Source organism: Sander lucioperca, chromosome 9 (genome assembly GCF_008315115.2).
Source record: "Sander lucioperca isolate FBNREF2018 chromosome 9, SLUC_FBN_1.2, whole genome shotgun sequence".
Classification (NCBI taxonomy): domain Eukaryota; kingdom Metazoa; phylum Chordata; class Actinopteri; order Perciformes; family Percidae; genus Sander; species Sander lucioperca.
In genome coordinates, this window is record NC_050181.1 from 20,659,384 (window position 1) to 20,684,821 (window position 25,438).

Genomic DNA, 25,438 nt, shown 5'->3' on the forward strand with positions numbered 1-25,438 from the left:
TGTGTGTGTGTGTTTCTGTGTTCCTGTGTGTGTGTGTGTGTGTGTGTGTGTTTCTGTGTTTCTGTGTTTCTGTGTGTGTGTGTGTGTGTGTGTGTGTGTGTGTGTGTTTCTGTGTTTCTGTGTGTGTGTGTGTGTGTGTGTGTGTGTGTGTGTGTGTGTTTCTGTGTTTCTGTGTGTGTGTGTGTGTGTGTGTGTGTGTGTGTGTGTGTGTGTGTGTGTGTGTGTGTGTGTGTGTGTGTATGTTCTCTCTCTCTCTCTGCTGACTCAGCTGGGATCAGACTCTGTGTTTCCATGAGAACAAAGGCTTCGTCACCGCAGCAACACAAACAAAGGTCGGCCATGTTTCCAGAACTCCCAGCTCCCATAAATCCGGGCGGCGAGCAGCTCTGAGCGGTTTGCCACACCATGCCTCTGCCCCGACGCCGCTCCTCCTTCCTGGGACAGCAGTCCTCTGAGCGCCCGGGCGCCTCTGCCGGCGCCTGCGGGCGCATCAGCTCAACCAGCACGGCCGCGCCTCGCGGTGTCTTCGTAGGCCCCGCCCCCGTGGCAGTGGGCGGGGCTTCCTGCCTGGGGACGCGCGTGTCGCGGCGTGCACTGGGCATCAGCAGCGTGTTCCTGCAGGGGATGCGGAGCAGCGCGGCGCCCGTGCTGCCCCAAGCCGGGCCGCGGATGGCGGGGCAAGGGGGCGCGGCGGCGGCTGGGCTGAACGTGTGTCTGATGGAGTACCGAGACAAAGTGCAAGCGCTGGAGATGCTGAACCAGCAGCTGGAGGAGCAGATCAGACTCTGTCTGGACCGCAAGGCGTCCAGTGCCGGCGCCTGGGGGGCGCTCCGCTCTGAGTGGGAGGACGTCTACAGACAGGTGAGGATGGGTACAGACAGGTGAGGACGTCTACAGACAGGTGAAGACGGGTACAGACAGGTGAGGACGTCTACAGACAGGTGAGGACGGGTACAGACAGTTGAGGACGGGTACAGACAGGTGAGGACAGGTACAGACAGGTGAGGACGGGTACAGACAGGTGAGGACGTCTACAGACAGGTGAGGACGTGTACAGACAGGTGAGGATGGGTACAGACATGTACAGACAGGTGAGGACGTCTAGAGACAGGTTAGGACGGGTACAGACAGGTTAGGACGGGTACAGACAGGTGAGGACGGGTACAGACAGGTGAGGACGTCTACAGACAGGTGAGGACGGGTACAGACAGGTGAGGACAGGTACAGACAGGTGAGAAAGGGTACAGACAGGTGAGGACGGGTACAGACAGGTGAGGACGGGTACAGACAGGTGAGGACGTCTACAGACAGGTGAGGATGGGTACAGACAGGTGAGGACAGGTACAGACAGGTGAGGACGGGTACAGACAGGTGAGGACGGGTACAGACAGGTGAGGACGTCTACAGACAGGTGAGGACGGGTACAGACAGGTCCATACAGGTGAGGACGGGTACAGACAGGTGAGGACGTCTACAGACAGGTGAGGACGGATACTGACAGGTGAGGACGTCTACAGACAGGTGAGGACATGTACAGACAGGTGAGGACGGGTACAGACAGGTACAGACAGGTGAGAACGTCTAGAGACAGGTGAGGACGGGTACAGACAGGTGAGGACGGGTACAGACAGGTACAGACAGGTGAGGACGGGTACAGACAGGTGAGGACGTCTACAGACAGGTGAGGACGGATACAGACAGGTGAGGATGTCTACAGACAGGTGAGGACGGGTACAGACAGGTGAGGACGTCTACAGACAGGTGAGGACGTGTACAGACAGGTGAGGATGGGTACAGACAGGTACAGACAGATGAGGACGTCTAGAGACAGGTGAGGACGGGAACAGACAGGTGAGGACAGGTACAGACAGGTACAGACAGGTGAGGACGGGTACAGACAGGTGAGGACGTCTACAGACAGGTGAGGACGGGTACAGACAGGTGAGGACAGGTACAGACAGGTGAGGACGGGTACAGACAGGTGAGGACGGGTACAGACAGGTCCATACAGGTGAGGACGGGTACAGACAGGTGAGGACGTCTACAGACAGGTGAGGACATGTACAGACAGGTGAGGACGTCTACAGACAGGTGAGGACATGTACAGACAGGTGAGGACGGGTACAGACAGGTACAGACAGGTGAGAACGTCTAGAGACAGGTGACGACGGGTACAGACAGGTGAGGACGGGTACAGACAGGTACAGACAGGTGAGGACGGGTACAGACAGGTGAGGACGTCTACAGACAGGTGAGGACGGGTACAGACAGGTGAGGACGTCTACAGACAGGTGAGGACGTGTACAGACAGGTGAGGACGGGTACAGACAGGTACAGACAGATGAGGACGTCTAGAGACAGGTGAGGACGGGTACAGACAGGTGAGGACGGGTACAGACAGGTACAGACAGGTGAGGACGGGTACAGACAGGTACAGACAGGTGAGGACGGGTACAGACAGGTGAGGACTTCTACAGACAGGTGAGGACAGGTACAGACAGGTGAGAACGTCTACAGACAGGTGAGGATGGGTACAGACAGGTGAGGACGGGTACAGACAGGTGAGGACGGGTACAGACAGGTGAGGACGTCTACAGACAGGTGAAGACGGGTACAGACAGGTGAGGACGGGTACAGACAGGTGAGGACGGGTACAGACAGGTGAGGACGGGTACAGACAGGTGAGGACGGGTACAGACAGGTGAAGACGGATACAGACAGGTGAGGACGGGTACAGACAGGTGAAGACGGGTACAGACAGGTGAAGACGGGTACAGACAGGTGAGGACGGGTACAGACAGGTGAAGACGGGTACAGACAGGTGAAGACGGGTACAGACAGGTGAAGACGGGTACAGACAGGTGAAGACGGGTACACGCTAGAGGGTGACATGGGAATCAATTGTCGCTCCCATCCCATCCAGAGCCCACGAAAATACTCCTGTTGTATCCCGATCATATGACTGTCCCCCCAAAAAAATCCTGTCCTGCAAAATCCGTCTGTGTGTGTGTGTGTGTGTGTGTGTGTGTTCTTGTTCTATTATATTCATGGGGTCCAAAAACCAGGAATACAGTATACTTGTGGGGTCCCGACAGCTTTGTGGGCCCAAAATGCTGGACCCCACAAGTTTAAAGGTCTGTTTGAGGGTTAAGACTTGGTTTTAGGATTAGGGTTAGAATTAGGTTATGGTTAGGGTGAGGGTAAGGGTTAAGGTTAGGCATTTAGTGGTGATGGTTAAGGTTAGGGTAAGGGGCTAGGGAATGCATTATGTCAATGACGGGTCCCCACAAAGATAGTGAAACGCACTGTGTGTGTGTGTGTGTGTGTGTGTGTGTGTGTGTGTGTGTGTGTGTGTGTACAGCTTCTTTCAGATCTTTGGTTTCCTGTTTTTCCTGCAGGTCAGTGAAGCGATCCTGGACAACGCTCGGCTGATGCTGCAGACGGAGAACGTTCAGGCCAACGCAGAGGACTTCAAGGAGAGGTCAGAGGTCACACACACACACACACACACACACACACACACACACACACACACACACACACACACACTAAAACACACACAGACACACACACACTAACACACAAACACACACAAACGTTTGTTTTACTATCTTTGTGGGGACCCGTCATTGACATAATGCATTCCCTAGCCCCTTACCCTAACCTTAACCATCACCACTAAATGCCTAACCTTAACCCTTACCCTCACCCTAACCATAACCTAATTCTAACCCTAATCCTAAAACCAAGTCTTAACCCTCAAACAGACCTTTAACCTTGTGGGGTCCAGCATTTTGGGCCCCATAAAGCTGTGCAGACCCCACAAGTATACTGGACTCCCCGGTTTTTGGACCCCACGAATATAGTAGAACAAGGCCTCACTCACACACACACACACACACACACACACACAGTGAGGGGTGAGGGCTGTGGGCTAACTCCAGTAGTGTTCTTCACCTGTTTGGAAGGTTTTTGGGAGGAGTAACTAATGTAGTACTAGTAACTAAGGTAGTACTAAGTAACTAAGGTAGTACTAAGTAACTAGGGTAGTACTAAGTAACTAGGGTGTTTTTGGGTCCTGCAGGTTTGAGAACGAGCAGCCTTTCAGGAAGGCCGTGGAGGAGGAGATCAGCTCGCTGTACAAAGTGATGGAGGACGCCGACCTGACGAAGGCTGAGCTGGAGGAGCAGATGGAGGACATGAGAGCTGAGCTGAGAAACCTGGAGCTCAACCACGAGCAGGTCGCACCAAACTACTCAACACACAACTATCCTCACACACAGAATACACAACATTCACCCTGAAAACTACTCAACACACAACTATCCTCAGAAAACCCAGCCTGACCAGCCAGGTCAGTGTTACCCTCATCACTTCAATGTTCTAAGCACAAACAGACATTTGGAAAAACAGAAAAATGGGTTAAAATATCAAATTTTTTATTTTTTTCCTCCTTGACAAATTAAAAAATTGGATCTTTAAACTGTTTTTCCAATTTTCTGTTTTTATCAGAGGATCAGAAATTGAGAAAATTACAAAATTGCGTCTGAGCTCCAATTATTCATAATACTGTAATGGTATTCTCTCTCTCTAATTATTAATAATACTGTAATGGTATTCTCTCTCTCTAATTATTCATAATACTGTAATGGTATTCTCTCTCTCTAATTATTCATAATACTGTAATGGTATTCTCTCTCTCTAATTATTAATAATACTGTAATGGTATTCTCTCTCTCTAATTATTCATAATACTGTAATGGTATTCTCTCTCTCTAATTATTAATAATACTGTAATGGTATTCTCTCTCTCTAATTATTAATAATACTGTAATGGTATTCTCTTCCTCTACTTTGTGGAATATGAAGGTCATTAACTGCATATGGACCAAAAAAAACTAAAAACTGACAGACTGTCGGGGTCAGAGGTGAAACTGATGGTTTAGAGTGGGGTGGGGGGGGGCAGGATGTATTGCAGTATTATTAATAATTGGAGTTCAGACGCAATTTTCTAATTTCTGATCCTCTGATAAAAACAGAAAATTGGAAACAGTTTAAAGATCCATTTTTTTAATTTGTCAAGGTGGAAAAAAATGAAAAATTAGATATTTTAACCCATTTTTCTGTTTTTCCAAATGTCTGTTTGTGCTTAGAAAACTGAAGTGATGAGTGTTACCCTGACCAGCCAGCCCCACATCCAGATGTTGGGTCTGGGTCTGGGTCTGACCCACATCCAGATGTTGGGTCTGGGAACTCCCCATTGGCTGGGCTCAATCCGAGGGGAGGGATAAACGGTTGTCTTTCAAATTCTCTCTGCACCAATAGGATAGCTCTACAACCAATCAGAGCAAGGCTAGTTGATAGATTCAACTTTAAACTCTGAACACATCTTCCTTTTTTAAGAATGACTTCAGGGCCGTTCTTTGTTCTTTTCTCAAAGAAAAGCTGAACTCCAAGTCTTCCAGAGACCGCTGTTCACCAGCAGCAGCAGCCATAAGCCCCGCCCACCGATTCTATACACGATGTGATTGGCTTGACTAGAATTTGGTTTTTCCAGCTCGCAAGCCAACGGAGAGTTGCTAGACGACCCTGCTGCAGATTACATTTGCTGCCTCTAGACCAGGGGTCACCAACACGGTGCCCGTGGGCACCAGGTAGCCCCCAAGGACCACATGAGGAGCCCTCAGGCCTGTTCTAAAAATGAAAATTGAATATTGATATTATCTGTTTCCCACCTTGTTAAGTCATTGTTGATAATTATTGTGAGAAATCATTAACGTGATCAGTGTCTTCACATAGATGAGTATCATTAATCATTAATAATCATATATAACTAAAGGCAAACTGAGCAAATTAGTTATTTCAGAAGAGCGTATCAAACTGGTAGCCCTTCGTATGACTCAGTACCCATGAAGTAGCTCTCAGTTTCTAAAGGTTGGTGAGCCCTGGTCTACAGCATGTTCTAGATTTCTAGGTTAAGAAAACATAACATTCAACCTGAAAGCTACTGAACCCTTTAGCATCCTGACACACAGAGGAAACAAGCAGATGTTGGGTGGAGTCTGGTGTCAATAGACAACTGCTGACTTTCACTGAGATTATTTTGGCTGTGTCTCATTCTGCATACTTCCGTCAGTCCACTGCTAATGGTCACTGACCACTTCCTGCTGTAGTCCACTGCTAATGGTCACTGACCACTTCCTGCTGTAGTCCCACTGCTAATGGTCACTGACCACTTCCTGCTGTAGTCCACTGCTAATGGTCACTGACCACTTCCTGCTGTAGTCCACTGCTAATGGTCACTGACCACTTCCTGCTGTAGTCCACTGCTAATGGTCACTGACCACTTCCTGCTGTAGTCCTACTAACGATGGTTAGTATTGTCCCAAAAGGAACATTTACGTTGAAACACTTACCAGAAATGACGAGCAGTCGGCTCCAATCAGCTGCCAGTCGACGTCCCTGGTCCCTCCCCTTTCTGCTTTGTAGTCCAGATGGCGCCCGTTTAGTGCGAGTAGGCTCCATTGCTCCACACTGAACTTTTTGACCGTTTTTAGGGGGTCATCCTGGTACTTTCAGTGCGTTATCTCCACGATATACTTCAAACTAAGAGTTTGAAGTGTGACAGTAGGCGCTTTGAGACACAGCCATGGATTTATTTGATTGGTTAATTTATATTTTTGAGAGCAGTAAACTGACCCTAAATGTGCGTGCAGGATGTGCGCGCCCTCTACAGTCAGATGGCGGGCGACGAGCCCGACTCGCCGATAGAAACTAGTCTGGACCAGATCCTGGAGTTCATCCGGAACCATTGGGAGAAAGTTACGGAGAGGAACCGAGCCGACACCGACAGCTACCTGGAGTGCAAGGTGAGGCTCAAAGTACCCCCCCTCTAATGGAGAAAACTGTAACCCCCCCTCTACTGGAGAAAACAGTAACCCCCCCCTCTAATGGAGAAAACTGTAACCCCCCCTCTACCGGAGAAAACAGTAACCCCCCTCTAATGGAGAAAACAGTAACCCCCCCTCTAATGGAGAAAACAGTAACCCCCCCTCTAACGGAGAAAACTGTTTAACCCTCTCTAACGGAGAAAACAGTAACCCCCCCTCTAATGGAGAAAACTGTTTAACCCTCTCTAACGGAGAAAACAGTAACACCCCTACGGAAAAACAGTAACCCCCCCTCTAAGGAGAAAACGACCCCCCCAACAGAAAACAGTAACCCCCCTACAGAAAACATAACCCCACCCTAACAGAGAAAACAGTAACCCCCCCTAAGGAGAAAACAGTAACCCCCCCCTAACAGAGAAAACTGTAACCCCCCCTCTACCGGAGAAAACAGTAACCCCCCTCTAACGGAGAAAACAGTAACCCCCCTCTAATGGAGAAAACAGTAACCCCCCCTCTAATGGAGAAAACAGTAACCCCCCCTCTAACGGAGAAAACTGTTTAACCCTCTCTAACGGAGAAAACAGTAACCCCCCCTCTAATGGAGAAAACTGTTTAACCCTCTCTAACGGAGAAAACAGTAACACCCCTCTAACGGAGAAAACAGTAACCCCCCCTCTAATGGAGAAAACAGTAACCCCCCCTCTAATGGAGAAAACAGTAACCCCCCCTCTAATGGAGAAAACAGTAACCCCCCTCTAATGGAGAAAACAGTAACACCCCTCTAACGGAGAAAACAGTAACCCCCCCTCTAATGGAGAAAACAGTAACACCCCTCTAACGGAGAAAACAGTAACCCCCCCTCTAACAGAGAAAACAGTAACCCCCCTCTAATGGAGAAAACAGTAACCCCCCTCTAACAGAGAAAACAGTAACCCCCCTCTAATGGAGAAAACAGCTGGAATATTTTTAATAAGTCGGAATTTATGTCTGTGTGTGTGTGTGTGTATGTGTGTATGTATTGTGTGTGTGTGTGTCTCTGTGTGTGTGTGTGTGTGTGTGTGTGTGGATGTGTGTATGTATTGTGTGTGTGTGTGTGTGTATGTGTGTGTGTCTCTGTGTGTGTGTGTGTGTGTGTGTGTGTGTGTGTGTGTGTGTGTGTGTGTGTGTGTGTGTACAGGAGTCTGAGTGTGTGAGCAGCAGCCTGAGTCCCGAGCAGCAGCAGCTGGAGCTCCTGAAGGCCGAGTGTAACGACGCAGGCTGTAAGATCCAGAGTCTGCAGGCCGAGACCGAGTCCATCCGAGCCCTGGTGAGTCACGCATGCCAACAAGTCTCAGGTCTCTGAGCTAGAGTCCAAGTCTCAGGTCTCTGAGCTAGAGTCCAAGTCTCAGGTCTCTGAGCTAGAGTCCAAGTCTCAGGTCTCTGAGCTGGAGTCCAAGTCAAGTCTCTTGACACTTCATTGGAAGTCTCTTTGGATATAACAAAGATGAAAGTAATAGAATACATGTACAATGACAACAGGCTGAACTGAGGCACACAAAATAACTCAATACACAATCATGTGTGTGTGTGTGTGTGTGTGTGTGTGTGTGTGTGTATATATGTGTGTGTGTGTGTGTGTCTAGAAACGTGGTCTGGAGAACTCTCTGGGTGACGCCCGCCACTGGCACGCCATTGAGCTGCAGAACCTGGGCTCGGTGGTGGCGAAGCTGGAGGCTGAGCTGTCCGACGTGCACGGCGAGATTGAGCAGCAGCGCCGGGACTACGACACGTTGCTTAGCAACAAGCAGCGGCTAGAGCAGGAGATCGCCATGTATCACGGCGTCCTGGACGGAGAGGAGAGCCGCTTCCAGCCGCCAGACACGCTGTGAGAACCATCTGTCGGTACGCGATCTGTGCTGCCTGCACGATCCCATATGCACATAACTACGTAGTACTCATACCTGCAAACTAGTCGCTTTTCGGCGAAAATCACCGTTTTGAATGTCAAAATATCATCCACGTGAACTGTGTAGATCCGAAGAGTTAAGGTGCCGACACACCGAGCTGATAATCGTCTGGCGAGGTCGGTGACTCGAGTCTGTTCGGTGCGCTCCGTGCCGTCGTCCGTCAGAGGGGCCGTCAGCTTTAATTTTGGCCGATTTGACATGTATAATCGGGGGGGCGGGCACTGCCGGCAGTCAGACTCAATGAGCCGTCTGATTGGTGGAGAGCTAACCAGGAAACGGGGAGCAAGATGAGCGTGACTAGAGTCTCTCAAAATCTGATGAACATCTTCTAAACTGACCTTTGTTGATCTGAAATGAAGACAGATTCAGCAACTGCACGGCCTATTTCTCTCTTAAAATGTTTTCAGAAACACGTTTCGGTGAACTATTTTAGTCCAATATGAGATCGTATTCTGAACGAGCCGCCATTATGGTCGGGGAGCAGCCAGACCCACGTGGCGCGTTTGTCACGTGCGGGGGGGGCGCATTTTTTCAAATACGCCGCACTTTCGCCGCATAAATTGCCAATTTCCGCGCAAAATATGCGGGGCTTGCATGATTTCATAATCCCCGCATTTTCGTTGCAAAAAAGTCCCACACATATCTTAGCAGAAAGATGAAAAATGTTGCGTTTACTTCACACAAGAGCAGCCATTTCCCCCCGTTGCCATGGGAACGTTATGAAGTGACGTAATCACGCGACGTGAACATCATCGAAAAGCTGCAAACCCCGCGATGAAGCCACGATGAAACCACAGTTTTAAAAAGTTCCCGCAATTTCATCGCATAAAAGTGCATAAATATCCCGCATATTCCATCACATTTTTAAGAAAACGTGCCGCATAATCAAGGAGTTTAGTCCAAAACTATCACAAAAAACTCCACATTTTTCTGGAAGGACTGATTGCGGTTCAGGCACCGTTTTAAAAGCATCGTTTTAGCACCGGGAAAATGTTGTGTTTTTCTTTATTGACGGCCAGGCGGCATATTTTCGTACTAAATAAACACCGGAGCGACCACCACCGGACAAATCATTAATATTTTAGTTTTTGACACTTTAAAAGACCCTCAAACTAAAACCTGAAAGCAACCGTTAAAATATATAACAGCTGTTACGTCAGTTCTACTTTACGTTAAAATACAACCAATCAGTACTTGTCTTTATAGGTATTACTGTGACGTCTTAATGTAGCTGTAGACGGCTTCTCCCCGTGTTTAGTTAGGGTTAACGTTATTTTAGACTGAATCAAGCTGTCAGCTAGCACTTAGCCGAATTAGCTGTTAGCTAAACTAGCGTTAGCTTCCCGGTGGAGGCTAACGGCAGACCGCTACAGTGTCGTAAATCCTCGTAAAACAGGATTATCATCTTGTGCGTATGGGATCGTGCAGGCAGCACATTCATGTATTCATGGCTACAGGAGTGTCTCTGTGTGGGCTCATGTGTTGTTGATGCGTCCTAATGTGTGTCTGTGTACTTCTACCTGTGTGTACTGTGTGTGGTACTTGTGTTGTGTTTTTCTCATGCCATCAACCTGCCAGCTGTCATAATCTGGAACAGTGGTTGTGTCATTTTTATTTGTCTGTGTCTACGTCTTCCTTGTTTTATGTGTATTTGTTGTATTGTTGTAGTGTATATATTGTTTTTCAGCGTTCAATCCAACTCCTCCGAACTGGTAAAATCAGGACGTTTGGACAGTGGCTGTCAGCGTCTGATGCGATGAAAAAGGCGTCTTTCAGCGTGTTTGGGTAACGCCCCGGGGAGAGCAGCAGTTAGAGAGGATTTAGAGAGTAGTATGTAAGGGCGAACCATGCCGTTCTTCCCGCATGTCACAGGACCGTAAGCCCAACCACAACCTTTTCTTAACATAACTGCGTCAAAAGCTTTGTAAACAGACCATTTTCTGACCATTCTGCTCCATTGATTTCAGTAGAAATGGCCTTTCTATCATGTTATTTCTATGGTTCTAATCACTGATTGTTGAATACCTGTGCAGGTGTCCAGGTGTGCACTCAGAGGCTGAGGGGGCAACAAGTGTGTCTGCCGACTCCAGCACCCCTGACCAGCTGATCCAGGACCCCCAGCCAGCTGAGCCAGGACCCCCATCCAGCTGATCCAGGACCCCCATCCAGCTGATCCAGGACCCCCATCCAGCTGATCCAGGACCCCCATCCAGCTGATCCAGGACCCCCGGCCAGCTGATCTTAGACCCCCGGCCAGCTGATCTTAGACCCCGGCCAGCTGATCCAGGACCCCCAGCCAGCTGACCCAGCTGATCACGGACTAAATCCTGCAGAGGGTTCTGGTTTCTGGATGTTTTGTGACTCTGAGGTGAACTGGTCTCTGGGACTCTGTGTGAACGTGTGAACCAGGGGTGTTAATCACACGTTTATAACCATATTATATCCACATAGTTACTGATAATATCACAGTCTGCCACACTACGGTTTGGATGCAGGGCAGCACAATGAATGGGAACGTTATGGGAATGTTATGGGAACGTTATGGGAACGTTATGGGAATGTTGTGGGAATGTTGTGGGAATGTTGTGGGAATCTCAATAATAAACTTTAATTTAAAACTGGACTAAACCGGTATGAAGTCAGTGTGATTTGTATTTGTGTGAATCATAAAGCAACTAAAATATGATTTGACACTGATTACTGAGCTCTTCAGACATTTAAATGAAAAACTAACTTAGATTAAATATTAAGTACTAAACAGACGATGTGTCCTGAGGACCCGACAGGAAGCGGTCCTCGAGTCCAGACTGCAGACGCTTCTGGTTCTGGATCTGGATCTAAACTGGGAGCAGCAACCCGACGGACAACACGCTGAAATACTCTCTAGTCCAGTTACATAAATAATCAACTTTAGACAGACAGACAGACAGACAGACAGACAGACAGACAGACAGACAGACAGACAGACAGACAGACAGACACACACACACACACACACACACACAGCATGAGACGTTCAGGTTCAGCCTCTTTAATAAACCCATTAAGAAATATCAACCAATCACAACTCATCAATAAGACATTTGGAGGCTCCAAATTTTTTTATTATTGTTGTTAAAGGATCGTGACTGGACATTCAGAAGTTTAAAATAGCAGCAACTGTAAGGTAACGTTGAGTTAAGTGAGAAGCTTTCAGCCGCGCGTCATGGTCTTCATCAGAGGATCTGGGTCATCCAACAACCTTCAGAGTTACCACACTTCTTTTGAAGTTATGCAAATTAGTAACGTAATAATAAGAATAGAAACTATACATCTTCTTTATATAACAGTAAACATTCCTCATGGTTTCACTTCTACTTTAACACCAAATACTCAGACCCCCCCAACCTGACGGCTGCTTCTTTACAGTTCTCAGCACTGAGCCACAATCTAGTGGAGGGCAGCACCACTTTGTGTCTGTCTGTGTGTGTCTCTGTGTGTGTGTGTGTGTGCGTGCGTGCGTGCTGTGTGTGTGTGTGTGTGTGTGTGTGTGCATGCCGTGTGTGTACACCCATGGAGGAGTGGGACTTACACTCATGGAGGGCGGGACTTAGACTAACGGGGGGCAGGACTTAGACTCATGGGGGCGGGACTTAGACTAACGGGGGGCGGGACTTATCCTCTCTATTCAGCAGGACAAAGACAGAATGGCGGCAGGGATACTGAACCTCACAGAAACAAAAAGTGACTTTTCTTCATCGTTCACACACCGAGACTTAGAGTTCATATATATTATTTATATTAATATTATTATAATATATAAGGTGTAAAGATCCAATCACAGTGACTTAAATCAGTGGTTCCAAAACACACATCAGACTATCTGAGATTTCATCCCAAAAACATACCAAAAATAGTCAAAATATTTCAAGAAAAAAAGTTGAGTAAAGTTGATATTTTAAAATACTTTGACTGCAGTAGGGTTACTGTGTGGCACACACACACACACACACACACACACACACACACACACACACACACACACACACACACACACACACACACACACACACACACACACAGGGTTACTGTGTGGTATTAGTGTGTGTACAAGTACTTTGACTGCAGTAAAGTAACTGATTACTTCTTCCAAACTGACTGTTCACATATTTAGTTTCATCTGTAACTTACAAACATCATGCAGCCAAAGTGGGATCATTTATATAATATCTTCAATATTCCGACTTTTCTTGTTGAAATATCCGTCTGTTTAGACTCGTAAACCGCTGATTTAAAGTCCCCGAGCCGCCTGGAGACGCCGTCTCACTCAGACGTGTTGGCGTCCGTCTGTCCGTCTCGCTGCACTGAACAGACCCAGAGCTGGTGCTGTCCCACGTCAGCAGCTCTGGTTACACACACACACACACACACACACACACACACACACACACACACACACACACACACACACACACACAGAGAGAGACGCGCGCACACACACACACACACACACACACACACACACACACACACACACACACACACACACACACACACACACACACACACAGAGAGACACGCACACACACACACACACACACAGACGCGCGCACACACACACACACAGACACACACACACACACACAGTCGCGTGCACACACACACACACACACACACACACAGACACATACATACATACACACATGTGCGCACACACAGACACAGACACACACACACACACACACACACACACACACAGACACACATACATATACACACAGACACATACATACATACACACATGTGCGCACACACAGACACAGACACACACACACACACACACACACACACACACACAGACACAGACACACACACACACACACACACACACACACACAGACACAGACACACACACACACACACACACACAGCAGTGAGCTGGTCCTGTCCCACTGTCCTGTCAGCAGCTCTGGTTACAGTCCTGTTGGCCGTTTCCCGGGCCGGGGATCTCGGGACGCTCTACCTAAAGACAGACGGGCCATGTCCAAAATGTCTCCTCCCTCCTGACACCGTGTACTGTCCCATGATGTCAACATCTCCCCCCTCTCCCCCCACACCCAGCTCAGGCTGCACCAGGCAGACGTCTGTCAGACCCGCCCGACTCGTTTCAATCAAGCATTAAATCAACATGTAACCACAACGCTAGCAGCTAGCCTGCGCGGGCTAGCTCTTCAGTTTTTACCCATAATCCCCCAGGCGTGGCGTCAGTGTGCGTGTCTGAGCGCGGCCGTCGTACCGATAAAGCTCAGATTTGCGCCGGCAGCGTAGCGCGCCGCCTGCAGCGTCAGTAAGAGAAAGGTTAGAATCCTGCGCTGTGATTGGTGCGTTCTAGGCGGGCTGTAGCGGTATGCAGCCGACGCCGACCCCCCCCTCGTGGCACAGCATGGGCGTCATGAAAGTCCAGCGGCCCGTGTCGGGGTTGTACGTCTCCACCGAGCCGAGGTTGGACTGGCCGTCGTAGCCGCCGACGGCGTACAGCCGTCCCGACGTGGCGACTAGCGAGACCCGGCTTCGCCGTGTGTTCATGGCGGGCAGCTCGCTCCACTGGCCCGCCGCCGACACGAAGACCTCGGCGCCACTCAGGAAACCGGAGCCGTCGTACCCCCCCACCACGTACATGCTGCTGCCCAGCGCCGCCGCGCCGTGCCGGCAACGCTTGTTCATCATGGGCGCCGCCGGGTGCCAGCGGTTAGTGTGGTGGTTGTAGGACTCCACCTGCAGGGGGACAGTTATAACACAGTTATAACACCCATTATATAGTTATAACACACATTATATTATACACAGTTATAACAATTATATTATACAGTTATAACACAGTTATAACACACATTATTATATTATACACAGTTATAACAGTTACAACAGTTATAACAAATTATTATATTATACAGTTATAACACACATTATATTATACACAGTTATAACACAGTTATAACACACATTATATTATACACAGTTATAACAGTTATAACAGACGTTATATTATACAGTTATAACACAGTTATAACACACGTTATATTATACACAGTTATAACACACGTTATATTATACACAGTTATAACACAGTTATAACACATTGGGAGGACTCGACTAGAATCAAACTGACCGTGTTGAAGATCTGTAAACCGTCATGGCCGCCAGAGACAAAGATGCGTCCGTCAAACACAGTCACACCAGCAGCGCTGCGACTGGCACTCATCTCCGTCACCACCGTCCACCTGCACATCATCCACACCATCATTATTATACACCACTGCAGGAGAAATACTCGTAATGATCATTAGTTTATACTAAAAAAACAACCACCAGACTCCATGTAAATAATCAGGACTTTTAGCGTGTATAGAGCCAGCATATTTCCACCAGACTCCATGTAAATAATCAGGACTTTTAGCGTGTATAGAGCCAGTATATCTCCACCAGACTCCATGTAAATAATCTGGACTTTTAGCGTGTATAGAGCCAGCATATTTCCACCAGACTCCATGTAAATAATCAGGACTTTTAGCGTGTATAGAGCCAGCATATTTCCACCAGACTCCATGTAAAAAATCTGGACTTTTAGCGTGTATAGAGCCAGCATATTTCCACCAGACTCCATGTAAATAATCTGGACTTTTAGCGTGTACAGAGCCAGCATATCTCCACATGTAAATGGGTGAATTAAGGGTTTATTTCAACCAAACCAGAGTGGTGATTGTTGGAACAGTGGAAAGATGAACCAAGACGGCTTTTGTTTTACGCTGATAAAAGTCCTGATTATTTACATGGACTTTTATAAGTCTGATTGAAGCTCCTGTGTGCTGTCAGTGCGGCCGGGGACTCACCGGTCCGTTAGTCTCCTTTTATAACTACTGTGTGTGCTGTCAGTGCTGTCGGGGATTCACCGGACCGTTAGTCTCCTTTTATAACTACTGTGTGTGCTGTCAGTGCTGTCGGGGATTCACCGGACCGTTAGTCTCCTTTTATAACTACTGTGTGTGCTGTCAGTGCTGTCGGGGATTCACCGGTCCGTACTCTCCTTTTATAACTACTGTGTGTGCTGTCAGTGCTGTCGGGGATTCACCGGTCCGTACTCTCCTTTTATAACTACTGTGTGTGCTGTCAGTGCTGTCGGGGATTCACCGGTCCGTACTCTCCTTTTATAACTACTGTGTGTGCTGTCAGTGCTGTCGGGGATTCACCGGTCCGTACTCTCCTTTTATAACTACTGTGTGTGCTGTCAGTGCTGTCGGGGATTCACCGGACCGTTAGTCTCCTTTTATAACTACTGTGTGTGCTGTCAGTGCTGTCGGGGATTCACCGGTCCGTACTCTCCTTTTATAACTACTGTGTGTGCTGTCAGTGCTGTCGGGGATTCACCGGTCCGTACTCTCCTTTTATAACTACTGTGTGTGCTGTCAGTGCTGTCGGGGATTCACCGGTCCGTACTCTCCTTTTATAACTACTGTGTGTGCTGTCAGTGCTGTCGGGGATTCACCGGTCCGTACTCTCCTTTTATAACTACTGTGTGTGCTGTCAGTGCTGTCGGGGATTCACCGGACCGTTAGTCTCCTTTTATAACTACTGTGTGTGCTGTCAGTGCTGTCGGGGATTCACCGGTCCGTACTCTCCTTTTATAACTACTGTGTGTGCTGTCAGTGCTGTCGGGGATTCACCGGTCCGTACTCTCCTTTTATAACTACTGTGTGTGCTGTCAGTGCTGTCGGGGATTCACCGGTCCGTACTCTCCTTTTATAACTACTGTGTGTGCCGTCAGTGCGGCCGGGGACTCACCGGTCCGTCTCTGGAGAGTAACTCTCCACAGAGTTCAGAGAGGATTTCCCGTCGTAGCCGCCGCACACGTAGATGTGTCCGTCAATCACAACCGTTCCCATGGCACTGAGGATGACAACACGTTATTACAACAGACAGGCAGACAGACAGGCAGAGAGACAGACAGGCAGGGATACAGAGAGACAGGCAGACAGAGAGACAGGCAGGGAGACAGAGAGGTAGGCAGGCAGAGAGGCAGACAGGCAGGCAGAGAGACAGACAGGCAGGCAGACAGAGAGGCAGGCAGACAGGCAGAGAGACAGGCAGGGAGACAGGCAGGCAGGGAGACAGGCAGGCAGACAGAGAGGCAGACAGGCAGGCAGAGAGACAGGCAGGCAGGCAGAGAGACAGACAGGCAGGCAGACAGAGAGGCAGACAGACAGACAGGCAGGCAGACAGAGAAGCAAGCAGACAGGCAGGCAGACGACAGGCAGAGAGACATGCAGACAGACAGCAGGCAGAGAGACAGGCAGGCAGACAGACATGCAGAGACAGGCAGACAGACAGAGAGACAGAGAGACAGACAGACAGACAGACAGGTGTCCTGACCTGCGCTGGCTGTTCATGCTGGATACGCGCGTCCAGCTGTCCGTCTCCGGGTTGTAAACCTCCACCGTGCTGAGTCGTGATTGGCCGTCGTATCCTCCGATGGCGTACAGCAGCCCGTTGACCACAGCCACGCCCACTCTGCTGCGAGCCGTCCTCATTGGCTGACAGCGCTCCCAGAAGTTACCAATCGGATCAAAGACTTCTACCACATTTAAAGAGTCACCTGGAGACAGAAACACAGACGTCAGCTGAGGACCAATCAAACGTCTGCAAGGACATCACAGCACGCACACACACAGACAGAGAGACAGGCAGACAGGCACGCAGACAGACAGATGGAGAGACAGATAGACACGCAGACAGACAGACAGGCAGACAGACAGACAGAGAGACAGGCAGACACACACACAGACAGGCACGCAGACAGACAGACAGACAGGCAGACAGGCACGCAGACAGACAGACAGACAGGCAGACAGGCACGCAGACAGACAGACAGACAGACACACACACACAGACAGGCACGCAGACAGACAGACAGACAGACAGACACGCAGACAGACAGACAGACAGACAGGCAGACAGAGACACAGACGAACAGAGAGACAGACACACAGACAGACAGAGAGACACGCAGACAGACAGACGAACAGAGAGACAGACACATAGACACACAGACAGACAGACATGCAGACACACAGACAGACAGACAGGCACGCAGACAGACAGACAGAGAGACAGACACACAGACAGACACGCAGACAGACAGGCACACAGTCACACAGACAGAGACACAGACAGACAGACAGATAGACAGACAGACAGACAGAGACACAGACAGACGAACAGACAGACAGAGACACAGACCGAGAGACAGTCACAGAGACACAGACAGGCAGACAGGCCGGCAGGCAGACAGGCAGGCAGAAAGACAGACAGAGAGAGACAGACAGACAGAGAGACAGACAGACAGACAGACAGACAGAGAGACAGAGAGACAGACAGACAGAGAGAGACAGACAGACAGGTGTACCTGAGCTGTTGAGTCCCCCCACAGCGTAGATGAGTCCCGTGATGGTTGTGCAGCATCTCTGTCTGGTTTTGAAGGCCGGCAGGTGAGGACGACGCTCCGGCATCAGGTGGAAATCTTTGGCTTCGTCCACCAGATCTCTGACAGGAAACAGGAAACAGGAAACAGGGCAGAGTCAGGTAGTGTGTCTCGCACTCTGTACTCAAAATACCAAGAGTAAGGACAGACGTGCCCGATTTGAGACACAGCAGCTGGTCTTCTCCTTTGTGGCTGACCTGAGTGAAATTATAATTTGTACTTTGTGAGAAACGTGGGCGTTTGTTTCGTCTTACCTGCATTTATGGCAGCAGCGTACAAGTTCGTCGGTCTGGACTCGGTCCGACAGGAACTGAGGCCGACACAGAGGAAGTCGGATCTTTGACAGCAGCTCCGGCAGCAGCGACTCCCTCAAGTCTCGGTCATGGTGAACCCAGGCCAGCACGGCCTCAAACACCTGCACAGGTAACACACATATAACACACCAGCACGGCCTCAAACACCTGCACAGGTAACACACATTTACACACCAGCACTACCTCAAACACCTGCACAGGTAACACACATTTACACACCAGCACCACCTCAAACACCTGCACAGGTAACACACATTTACACACCAGCACCACCTCAAACACCTGCACAGGTAACACACATTTACACACCAGCACTACCTCAAACACCTGCACAGGTAACACACATTTACACACCAGCACCACCTCAAACACCTGCACAGGTAACACACATAACACACCAGCACAGCCTCAAACACCTGCACAGGTAACACACATAACACACCAGCTACACTAAAATAGTAGTGACAGCACTGTTTGGCCTAGTTATTAATGCCGTTAGCATCATTTGTTACTTACCTAGCTAGTTTATGACAAAACGTTTGGGCTGTGCTTTCTAACATGATGTCATTGTGCTAACCGAGCACCGTTAGCCTTTACAACAGAGCTGCTTCACTACACTTGCTGATAATGATCATTCCAGAGTTCTCTGTTGATTTGTGTCGCTGTGAGCTCGTGGTGGAAGATGAATGTAAACAGAGTTGGTGCACCATGACGTAGGTCCCCTCAAGGCCAGGCTGATGTTAGAAGTCCCTCTAGTGGACGGAACGCGTAACAACAACCACATGCTTATAGTATATAATGCCATCGACAATGCATAAGCCTGAGTAGTGTAGTACATATTATTTTACAGACTGCAATTGAGCATTAAATATTCGAATATTAAAAAAAATATCAAATGGAATTTGAATGGTATTATAGAGGAAGATTGACAGCTCTACTGCACAGGTAGCACACAGACTCTGTTTTAGTATTATTTTGTGTCGTCCACATTCTCCTCCTAAATATATTCAACTGAGACAATGCAAGAGGTTTTATTCAAGACATTAATTCTATGAACTGGGATAAATTCCAGTTAATCTCTTTTGTTGATGATGCATGGAAGTAACTAATGTAACTGATTAACATGCACCCATGATAACAGAGTTAAAGGTCCCATGGCATGAAAATGTCCCTTTATGAGGTTTTTTAACATTAATATGAGTTCCCCCAGCCTGCCTATGGTCCCCCAGTGGCTAGAAATGGTGATAGGTGTAAACCGAGCCCTGGGTATCCTGCTCTGACTTTGAGAAAATGAAAGCTCAGATGGGCCAATCAGGAATCTTCCCTTTATGACGTCATAAGGGGAAAGGTTACCTCCCCTTTCTCTGCTTTGCCCACCCAGAGAATTTGGCCACCCATGAGGAAATAGAGCTACAAGCTGGTCAAGGCCACGCCCCCACCCAAGGGGGTCAGCTTCTCCTCGGACAGCGTAGCTCCTATGGCGCCATGTTGATGCTACCAAGCCATCACCTCCTGTTAGCATCCCATTGACTGCCATTCATTTTGACGTCACTTTGACAGAGAATAACTTTACATCTGAAGAGTTTAAAGACTCTATTTGTCCGTTGTTTATTTCTAAAGAAACACGACAATGTATAAAAGGCTCCAGTACCTTGTAGCTCACGTTATGGCTCCGTAGCAGACGTTTTTATAAAAATAGGCTAACGATTGGGTCATAACCACGAGACTTACTGTCTCATAGTAGAGGAATTACCGTATAGTACAGGAGAAGCTCTCAGGCAGTTTGGACTTCCATTAGCTGTTTAAGTTTAATTACTAATGTTAACTATCATTGTAGTGATCAATAATTAGCCTGTGTCTATGTTATCTCCTTACATATACCTACGCTCTCCGTCTCTGCTAGATTGGGAATGATTGAGATTTCTCTTGGCACAGCTACCAGAAGACTTCCAACTTTCAGACAGGTTGCTCACGTCACATCTACGTCTTCAAGCTCAGTTGGAGGCTGCTCAGTAACGCTCAGCCATCACCGGGAAAGAGACGTCACTGGTCTCCGTCCAGAGACACGGGACCTGCTGGTCCATTATATATACAGTCTATGCCCCCACCCCCCACCTTGCCCCCCCTCTCTCCTCCTCAATAGCATTTAAAGCCACAGACACATAAATGGGTCATCCTAAGTAGAGGATGGGTTGAGCCAGATATTTAGAAATGATGTTGGGGTTCTGGTCGGGCTCGGTCCCATCAGCGTGATAAGACATTGAACATTTTAAATTTGTGTATGTCTGGGTTAACGTGAGCTTGTTGCCCCGTGTGAGCTGATGACCTCATCTGTTGACGTTTCTGAATGCCTTCCTCCAGCTGATTCATAAAAGCTTTCACACACACACACACACACACACACACACACACACACACACACACACACACACACACACACACACACACACACACACACACACACACACAGACAGACACGTGTCATTAGTATGAGAAAGACATGAGATTTTAACTGACGGGCTCGGTTACTGCTAGTCCTAAGGAAAGCTCATTGTGGGACAGGCTCTAGTGGCTGTAATTCTGCACCAGGGCTGAATTTAGGGAAAAAGACTTCAGATACAGTATTAGAGGACCACTAAGGTCTATATAAAGAGACTTCAGATACAGTATTAGAGGACCACTAAGGTCTATATAAAGAGACTTCAGATACAGTATTAGAGGACCACTAAGGTCTATATAAAGAGACTTCAGATACAGTATTAGGGGACCACTAAGGTCTATATAAAGAGACTTCAGATACAGTATTAGAGGACCACTAAGGTCTATATAAAGAGACTTCAGATACAGTATTAGAGGACCACTAAGGTCTATATAAAAGCATCCAAAAAGCAGCATGTTATGGGACCTTTAAAGGCAGACATTTATGCTGCATTAGCTCACATCTTATTAACTTTTTTAGACAAAGGGATGAAGCCTGGACCAAATACCGTTCATCTGAGGATTGTGCTGATTGGGAAACTTACAGATACCTAAGAAATTTATGGAAGACCAAACGAAGGACTGTAAATCACCACCTAACTACTATACAGACAGCTTTTCCTAACCCTAGGCAGTTGTGTATGTCTCTCTGAGGGTGGGAGGTGTCTGACCTGTTCCTCTGCTTTGATGTTGAGTTCGTCACAGCCGACCAGCTCCAGCAGCTCCTCCGTCCTCAGAGACAGAAACTCTTCAGACACACACACATCCAGGAAGTGCTGATGCAGGAAGCTGCTGGCTGAGTCGTACAGAGTCGTACACATCATCGTCTCTGCAAACTGACGGACGCCCAGACAGTTCTTTGGATGTAACCTGAGACAGAGAGACAGACAGGTTAGAGAGAGACAGGTCAGAGAGAGACGGACACGGGAGTGTGCGGAGCATACTGAGCATGTGTAGAGCGTACTGAGTGTGTCAGAGCGTACTGAGTGTGTCAGAGCGTACTGACTGTGTCAGAGCGTACTGAGTGTGTCAGAGCGTACTGAGCGTGTGCAGAGCGTACTGACTGTGTCAGAGCGTACTGAGTGTGTCAGAGCGTACTGAGTGTGTCAGAGCGTACTGAGTGTGTGCAGAGCGTACTGAGCGTGTGCAGAGCGTACTGAGTGTGTGCAGAGCGTACTGAGCGTACTGAGTCTGTCAGAGCGTACTGAGCGTGTGCAAAGCGTACTGAGTCTGTCAGAGCGTACTGAGCGTGTGCAAAGCGTACTGAGTCTGTCAGAGCGTACTGAGCGTGTGCAAAGCGTACTGAGTCTGTCAGAGCGTACTGAGCGTGTGCAAAGCGTACTGAGTCTGTCAGAGCGTACTGAGTGTGTGCAGAGCGTACTGAGTGTGTCAGAGCGTACTGAGCGTGTGCAGAGCGTACTGAGCGTGTGCAGAGCGTACTGAGTGTGTGCAGAGCGTACTGAGCGTGTGCAGAGCGTACTGAGCGTGTGCAGAGCGTACTGAGCGTGTGCAGAGCGTACTGAGCGTGTGCAGAGCGTACTGAGCGTGTGCAGAGCGTACTGAGTGTGTGCAGAGCGTACTGAGTGTGTGCAGAGCGTACTGAGCGTGTGCAGAGCGTACTGAGTGTGTGCAGAGCGTACTGAGTGTGTGCAGAGCGTACTGAGTGTGTGCAGAGCGTACTGAGTGTGTCAGAGCGTACTGAGTGTGTCAGAGCGTACTGAGCGTGTGCAGAGCGTACTGAGTGTGTCAGAGCGTACTGAGCGTGTGCAGAGCGTACTGAGTGTGTCAGAGCGTACTGAGCGTGTGCAGAGCGTACTGAGTGTGTGCAGAGCGTACTGAGTGTGTCAGAGCGTACTGAGTGTGTCAGAGCGTACTGAGTGTGTCAGAGCGTACTGAGTGTGTGCAGAGCGTACTGAGCGTGTGCAGAGCGTACTGAGTGTGTCAGAGCGTACTGAGCGTGTGCAAAGCGTACTGAGCGTGTGCAGAGCGTACTGAGCGTGTGTCAGAGCGTACTGAGTGTGTCAGAGCGTACTGAGTGTGTCAGAGCGTACTGAGTCTGTCAGAGCGTACTGAGTGTGTCAGAGCGTACTGAGTCTGTCAGAGCGTACTGAGCGTGTGCAGAGCGTACTGAGCGTGTGCAGAGCGTACTGAGCGTGTGCGGTGCATTCACTGACCTCTCCTGCAGGAAGGAGCAGCAGGCATCTTTGACGTTCTGCAGCTGCAGAAAGCTCGAGCCAATCAGAAGAGACTGCACGTTCTGCTGGTCGATCGCAACATGGCCGCTGTACGCAAAGTTGATGAGAGCCTCCAGAGCGCTGCGGGGAGACAGGAAGTGGTTACAGGCTGGTTACAATATATATATATATATATATATATATATATATATATATATACTGTATATGTATTTATATTAATATGTTACCTGGGGTCCATGCCCTGCATCAGGATGTGTTTATATGTAAAGATATATGTATTTATATTAATATAATCTTACCTGGGGTCCATGCCCTGCATCAGGATCTCGTCCTGTTTACACTCCACCATGTCGTTGGTGAACATGGCGTGGAAGTACGGGATGGAGGCCGCCAGCACGATCCGGTGGGCGCTGAACTTATGATCCCCAACCTGCACAGAGAAACCACACACACATTAACATACAGCTGCACAGTTATATCTATTCATAGCAATATAATAATTACAGCCCGACCAATAAAGGATTTTTAAGGTCGATATTGATGCAAATATTTGGTGATTTAAAATCCGATAATCCGATATATCGGCCCATATACAGTATCTCACAAAAGTGAGTACACCCTTCACATTTTAGTAAATATTTCATTATATCTTTTAACGGGACAATACTGAAGAAATTACACTTTGCTCCAATGTAAAGTATGAAGTGTACAGCTTGTATAACAGAGTAAAGTATGAAGTGTACAGCTTGTATAACAGAGTAAATGTGCTGTCCCCTCAAAATAAAGACACAGCTAGTGTGCAGGCGTGGACAGAGCGGTCCAGAGGGATCAGTGGTCTCTGGGCTGCAGATTCAGCAGATTAGACCCTGAGTCCTAAAGAAGATTATTAAGCTGCAGCTCTGCAGTCATCATGCTCATGGTCATGGAGCACCGTGAGCCAATCAGCTTACTCTCAGAGCACCACGCCGTTAGGGAACGGGTTGGAAACGCATCAACACCCTAACACACATCTGGCACCATCACCCAGACGATCCAGCATCATAGGGTTTAGGTCTATATACTGTGTATGTGTATATAATAATATATACTAATATATAATAATATGTGTGTATACAAAATACCGTATATATGTTAGGGTGGGAATCACCAAAGGCCTCACCGTACGATATCATGAGGCCGTATGGTGAGACTCCAGTCCATACATTCAGAAGAAGGAGGTCACCAACAAGTGGCCGAGAGCCAACTCTACCTGTCCTAACCAACGGCATGTTCACTGCTAACTCACGGTCCTCTCCTGATTTACAGCCCCTCTCTCTTGGCTTCCTGATAACTCACCGTTGTCGGCTACGGCCGCTGAGCAGGCTACACGTTGTAAACAGCCGTGGCTCTCGTGGCTGCGTTAGCCACGGTTAGCCAGGACCAGTCGGGATCACTTTACTGGCTGTGTCTCAGCTGTTTTTGCGAGTGACCACCTCGGTTCTCTAGCTGTATAATTCAACGTGAGAACACGGATGTTTAAAGAGGAGTCCCACACACTGACCATTACACAAGCAATCGTTTATTTAGAAAAATACGTTTCTGTTGAATGTTGAAATGACGTAAAATGCCCGTCCCTTGTAGCCGTGATAACTGAGCCTGAAGCTAATGTGCTTAGCTACCTGTCCAGGAGGACATTAGCCAACTCGGCGTCCTGTTGGGCTCTAAGCTGCCTCCATCTTTCAGATACATATATTATACACATACTATATTTCCCCGGGGTTAGTGACGTCTCTGGTCACAGCAGCTTTAGAAAAGATGTCTGAATGTGTGTGGGGCCACTAGTTGTTGCACTATGACCATTCATTGTTTAGGTGCAGCAGAATGAATGACTGACTTTTCTCAGATCTAATGATTGTAAGTTTCCTGAGAGTTATGTATGTAGTATTATTATGTAGTATTATGTAGTAGTAGTATCTGCTGTAACTATTCGTACGTTGAGACCAGATGTGGAGATATAACGGTCCAACATGATGAGAAAGAGACATAATGTTGAGTAAACTGACATGTCGTGTAGAATACCTGCTACAGCCTGGTGTGCCCCGTTGCCTTCTGGGAAACTGTG

General features: G+C 48.3%; 2 protein-coding genes across 5 annotated transcripts in view; one reads left to right on the forward strand and one right to left on the reverse strand.

Annotated features, from left to right (window-relative positions):
- The first annotated feature begins 384 nt into the window (after nucleotides 1–384).
- bfsp2 (beaded filament structural protein 2, phakinin) lies at nucleotides 385–11,015 on the forward strand. 2 transcript variants are annotated; one of them, XM_031321510.2, is made up of 7 exons: nucleotides 385–861; nucleotides 3,399–3,481; nucleotides 4,085–4,241; nucleotides 6,717–6,869; nucleotides 8,068–8,196; nucleotides 8,513–8,754; nucleotides 10,870–11,015. In XM_031321510.2, the coding sequence occupies exons 1-7, from the start codon at nucleotides 406–408 to the stop codon at nucleotides 10,985–10,987; spliced, it is 1,338 nt and encodes a 445-aa protein (XP_031177370.2). In that variant the 5' UTR covers nucleotides 385–405; the 3' UTR covers nucleotides 10,988–11,015. The 2 variants fall into 2 exon arrangements, with proteins under 2 accessions (XP_031177370.2, XP_031177371.1); XM_031321511.2 differs by having other exon boundaries at nucleotides 8,513–8,776; nucleotides 10,868–10,946.
- Nucleotides 11,016–14,050: 3,035 nt separating this feature from the next.
- Nucleotides 14,051–25,438, reverse strand: part of klhl18 (kelch-like family member 18) — a 12,083-nt gene continuing 695 nt past the window's right edge. For 2 of the 3 annotated variants that reach the window (XM_031321508.2, XM_036005557.1), the window contains exons 2-10: nucleotides 23,637–23,767; nucleotides 23,317–23,457; nucleotides 21,814–22,012; nucleotides 18,605–18,765; nucleotides 18,276–18,412; nucleotides 17,243–17,465; nucleotides 16,655–16,759; nucleotides 14,985–15,096; nucleotides 14,051–14,590 (exon numbers count right to left, since the gene is read on the reverse strand). In XM_031321508.2, the coding sequence (XP_031177368.1) occupies nucleotides 14,204–14,590; nucleotides 14,985–15,096; nucleotides 16,655–16,759; nucleotides 17,243–17,465; nucleotides 18,276–18,412; nucleotides 18,605–18,765; nucleotides 21,814–22,012; nucleotides 23,317–23,457; nucleotides 23,637–23,767 (1,596 nt within the window). In that variant the 3' untranslated portion in view covers nucleotides 14,051–14,203. Of the gene's footprint in view, nucleotides 14,591–14,984; nucleotides 15,097–16,654; nucleotides 16,760–17,242; nucleotides 17,466–18,275; nucleotides 18,413–18,604; nucleotides 18,766–21,813; nucleotides 22,013–23,316; nucleotides 23,458–23,564; nucleotides 23,600–23,636; nucleotides 23,768–25,438 lie in introns of those variants that run through there. The other variant, XM_036005558.1, reaches the window with a different exon arrangement.

Excerpts from the sequence above, each read along its gene's own strand:
- bfsp2 (XM_031321510.2), top strand. The coding sequence starts at position 406 with ATGCCTCTGCCCCGACGCCGCTCCTCCTTCCTGGGACAGCAGTCCTCT. Across the intron at positions 3,482-4,084 it reads GCAGAGGACTTCAAGGAGAG|GTTTGAGAACGAGCAGCCTT; the intron begins GTCAGAGGTCAC and ends TGGGTCCTGCAG. Across the intron at positions 8,755-10,869 it reads TTCCAGCCGCCAGACACGCT|GTGTCCAGGTGTGCACTCAG; the intron begins GTGAGAACCATC and ends ATACCTGTGCAG.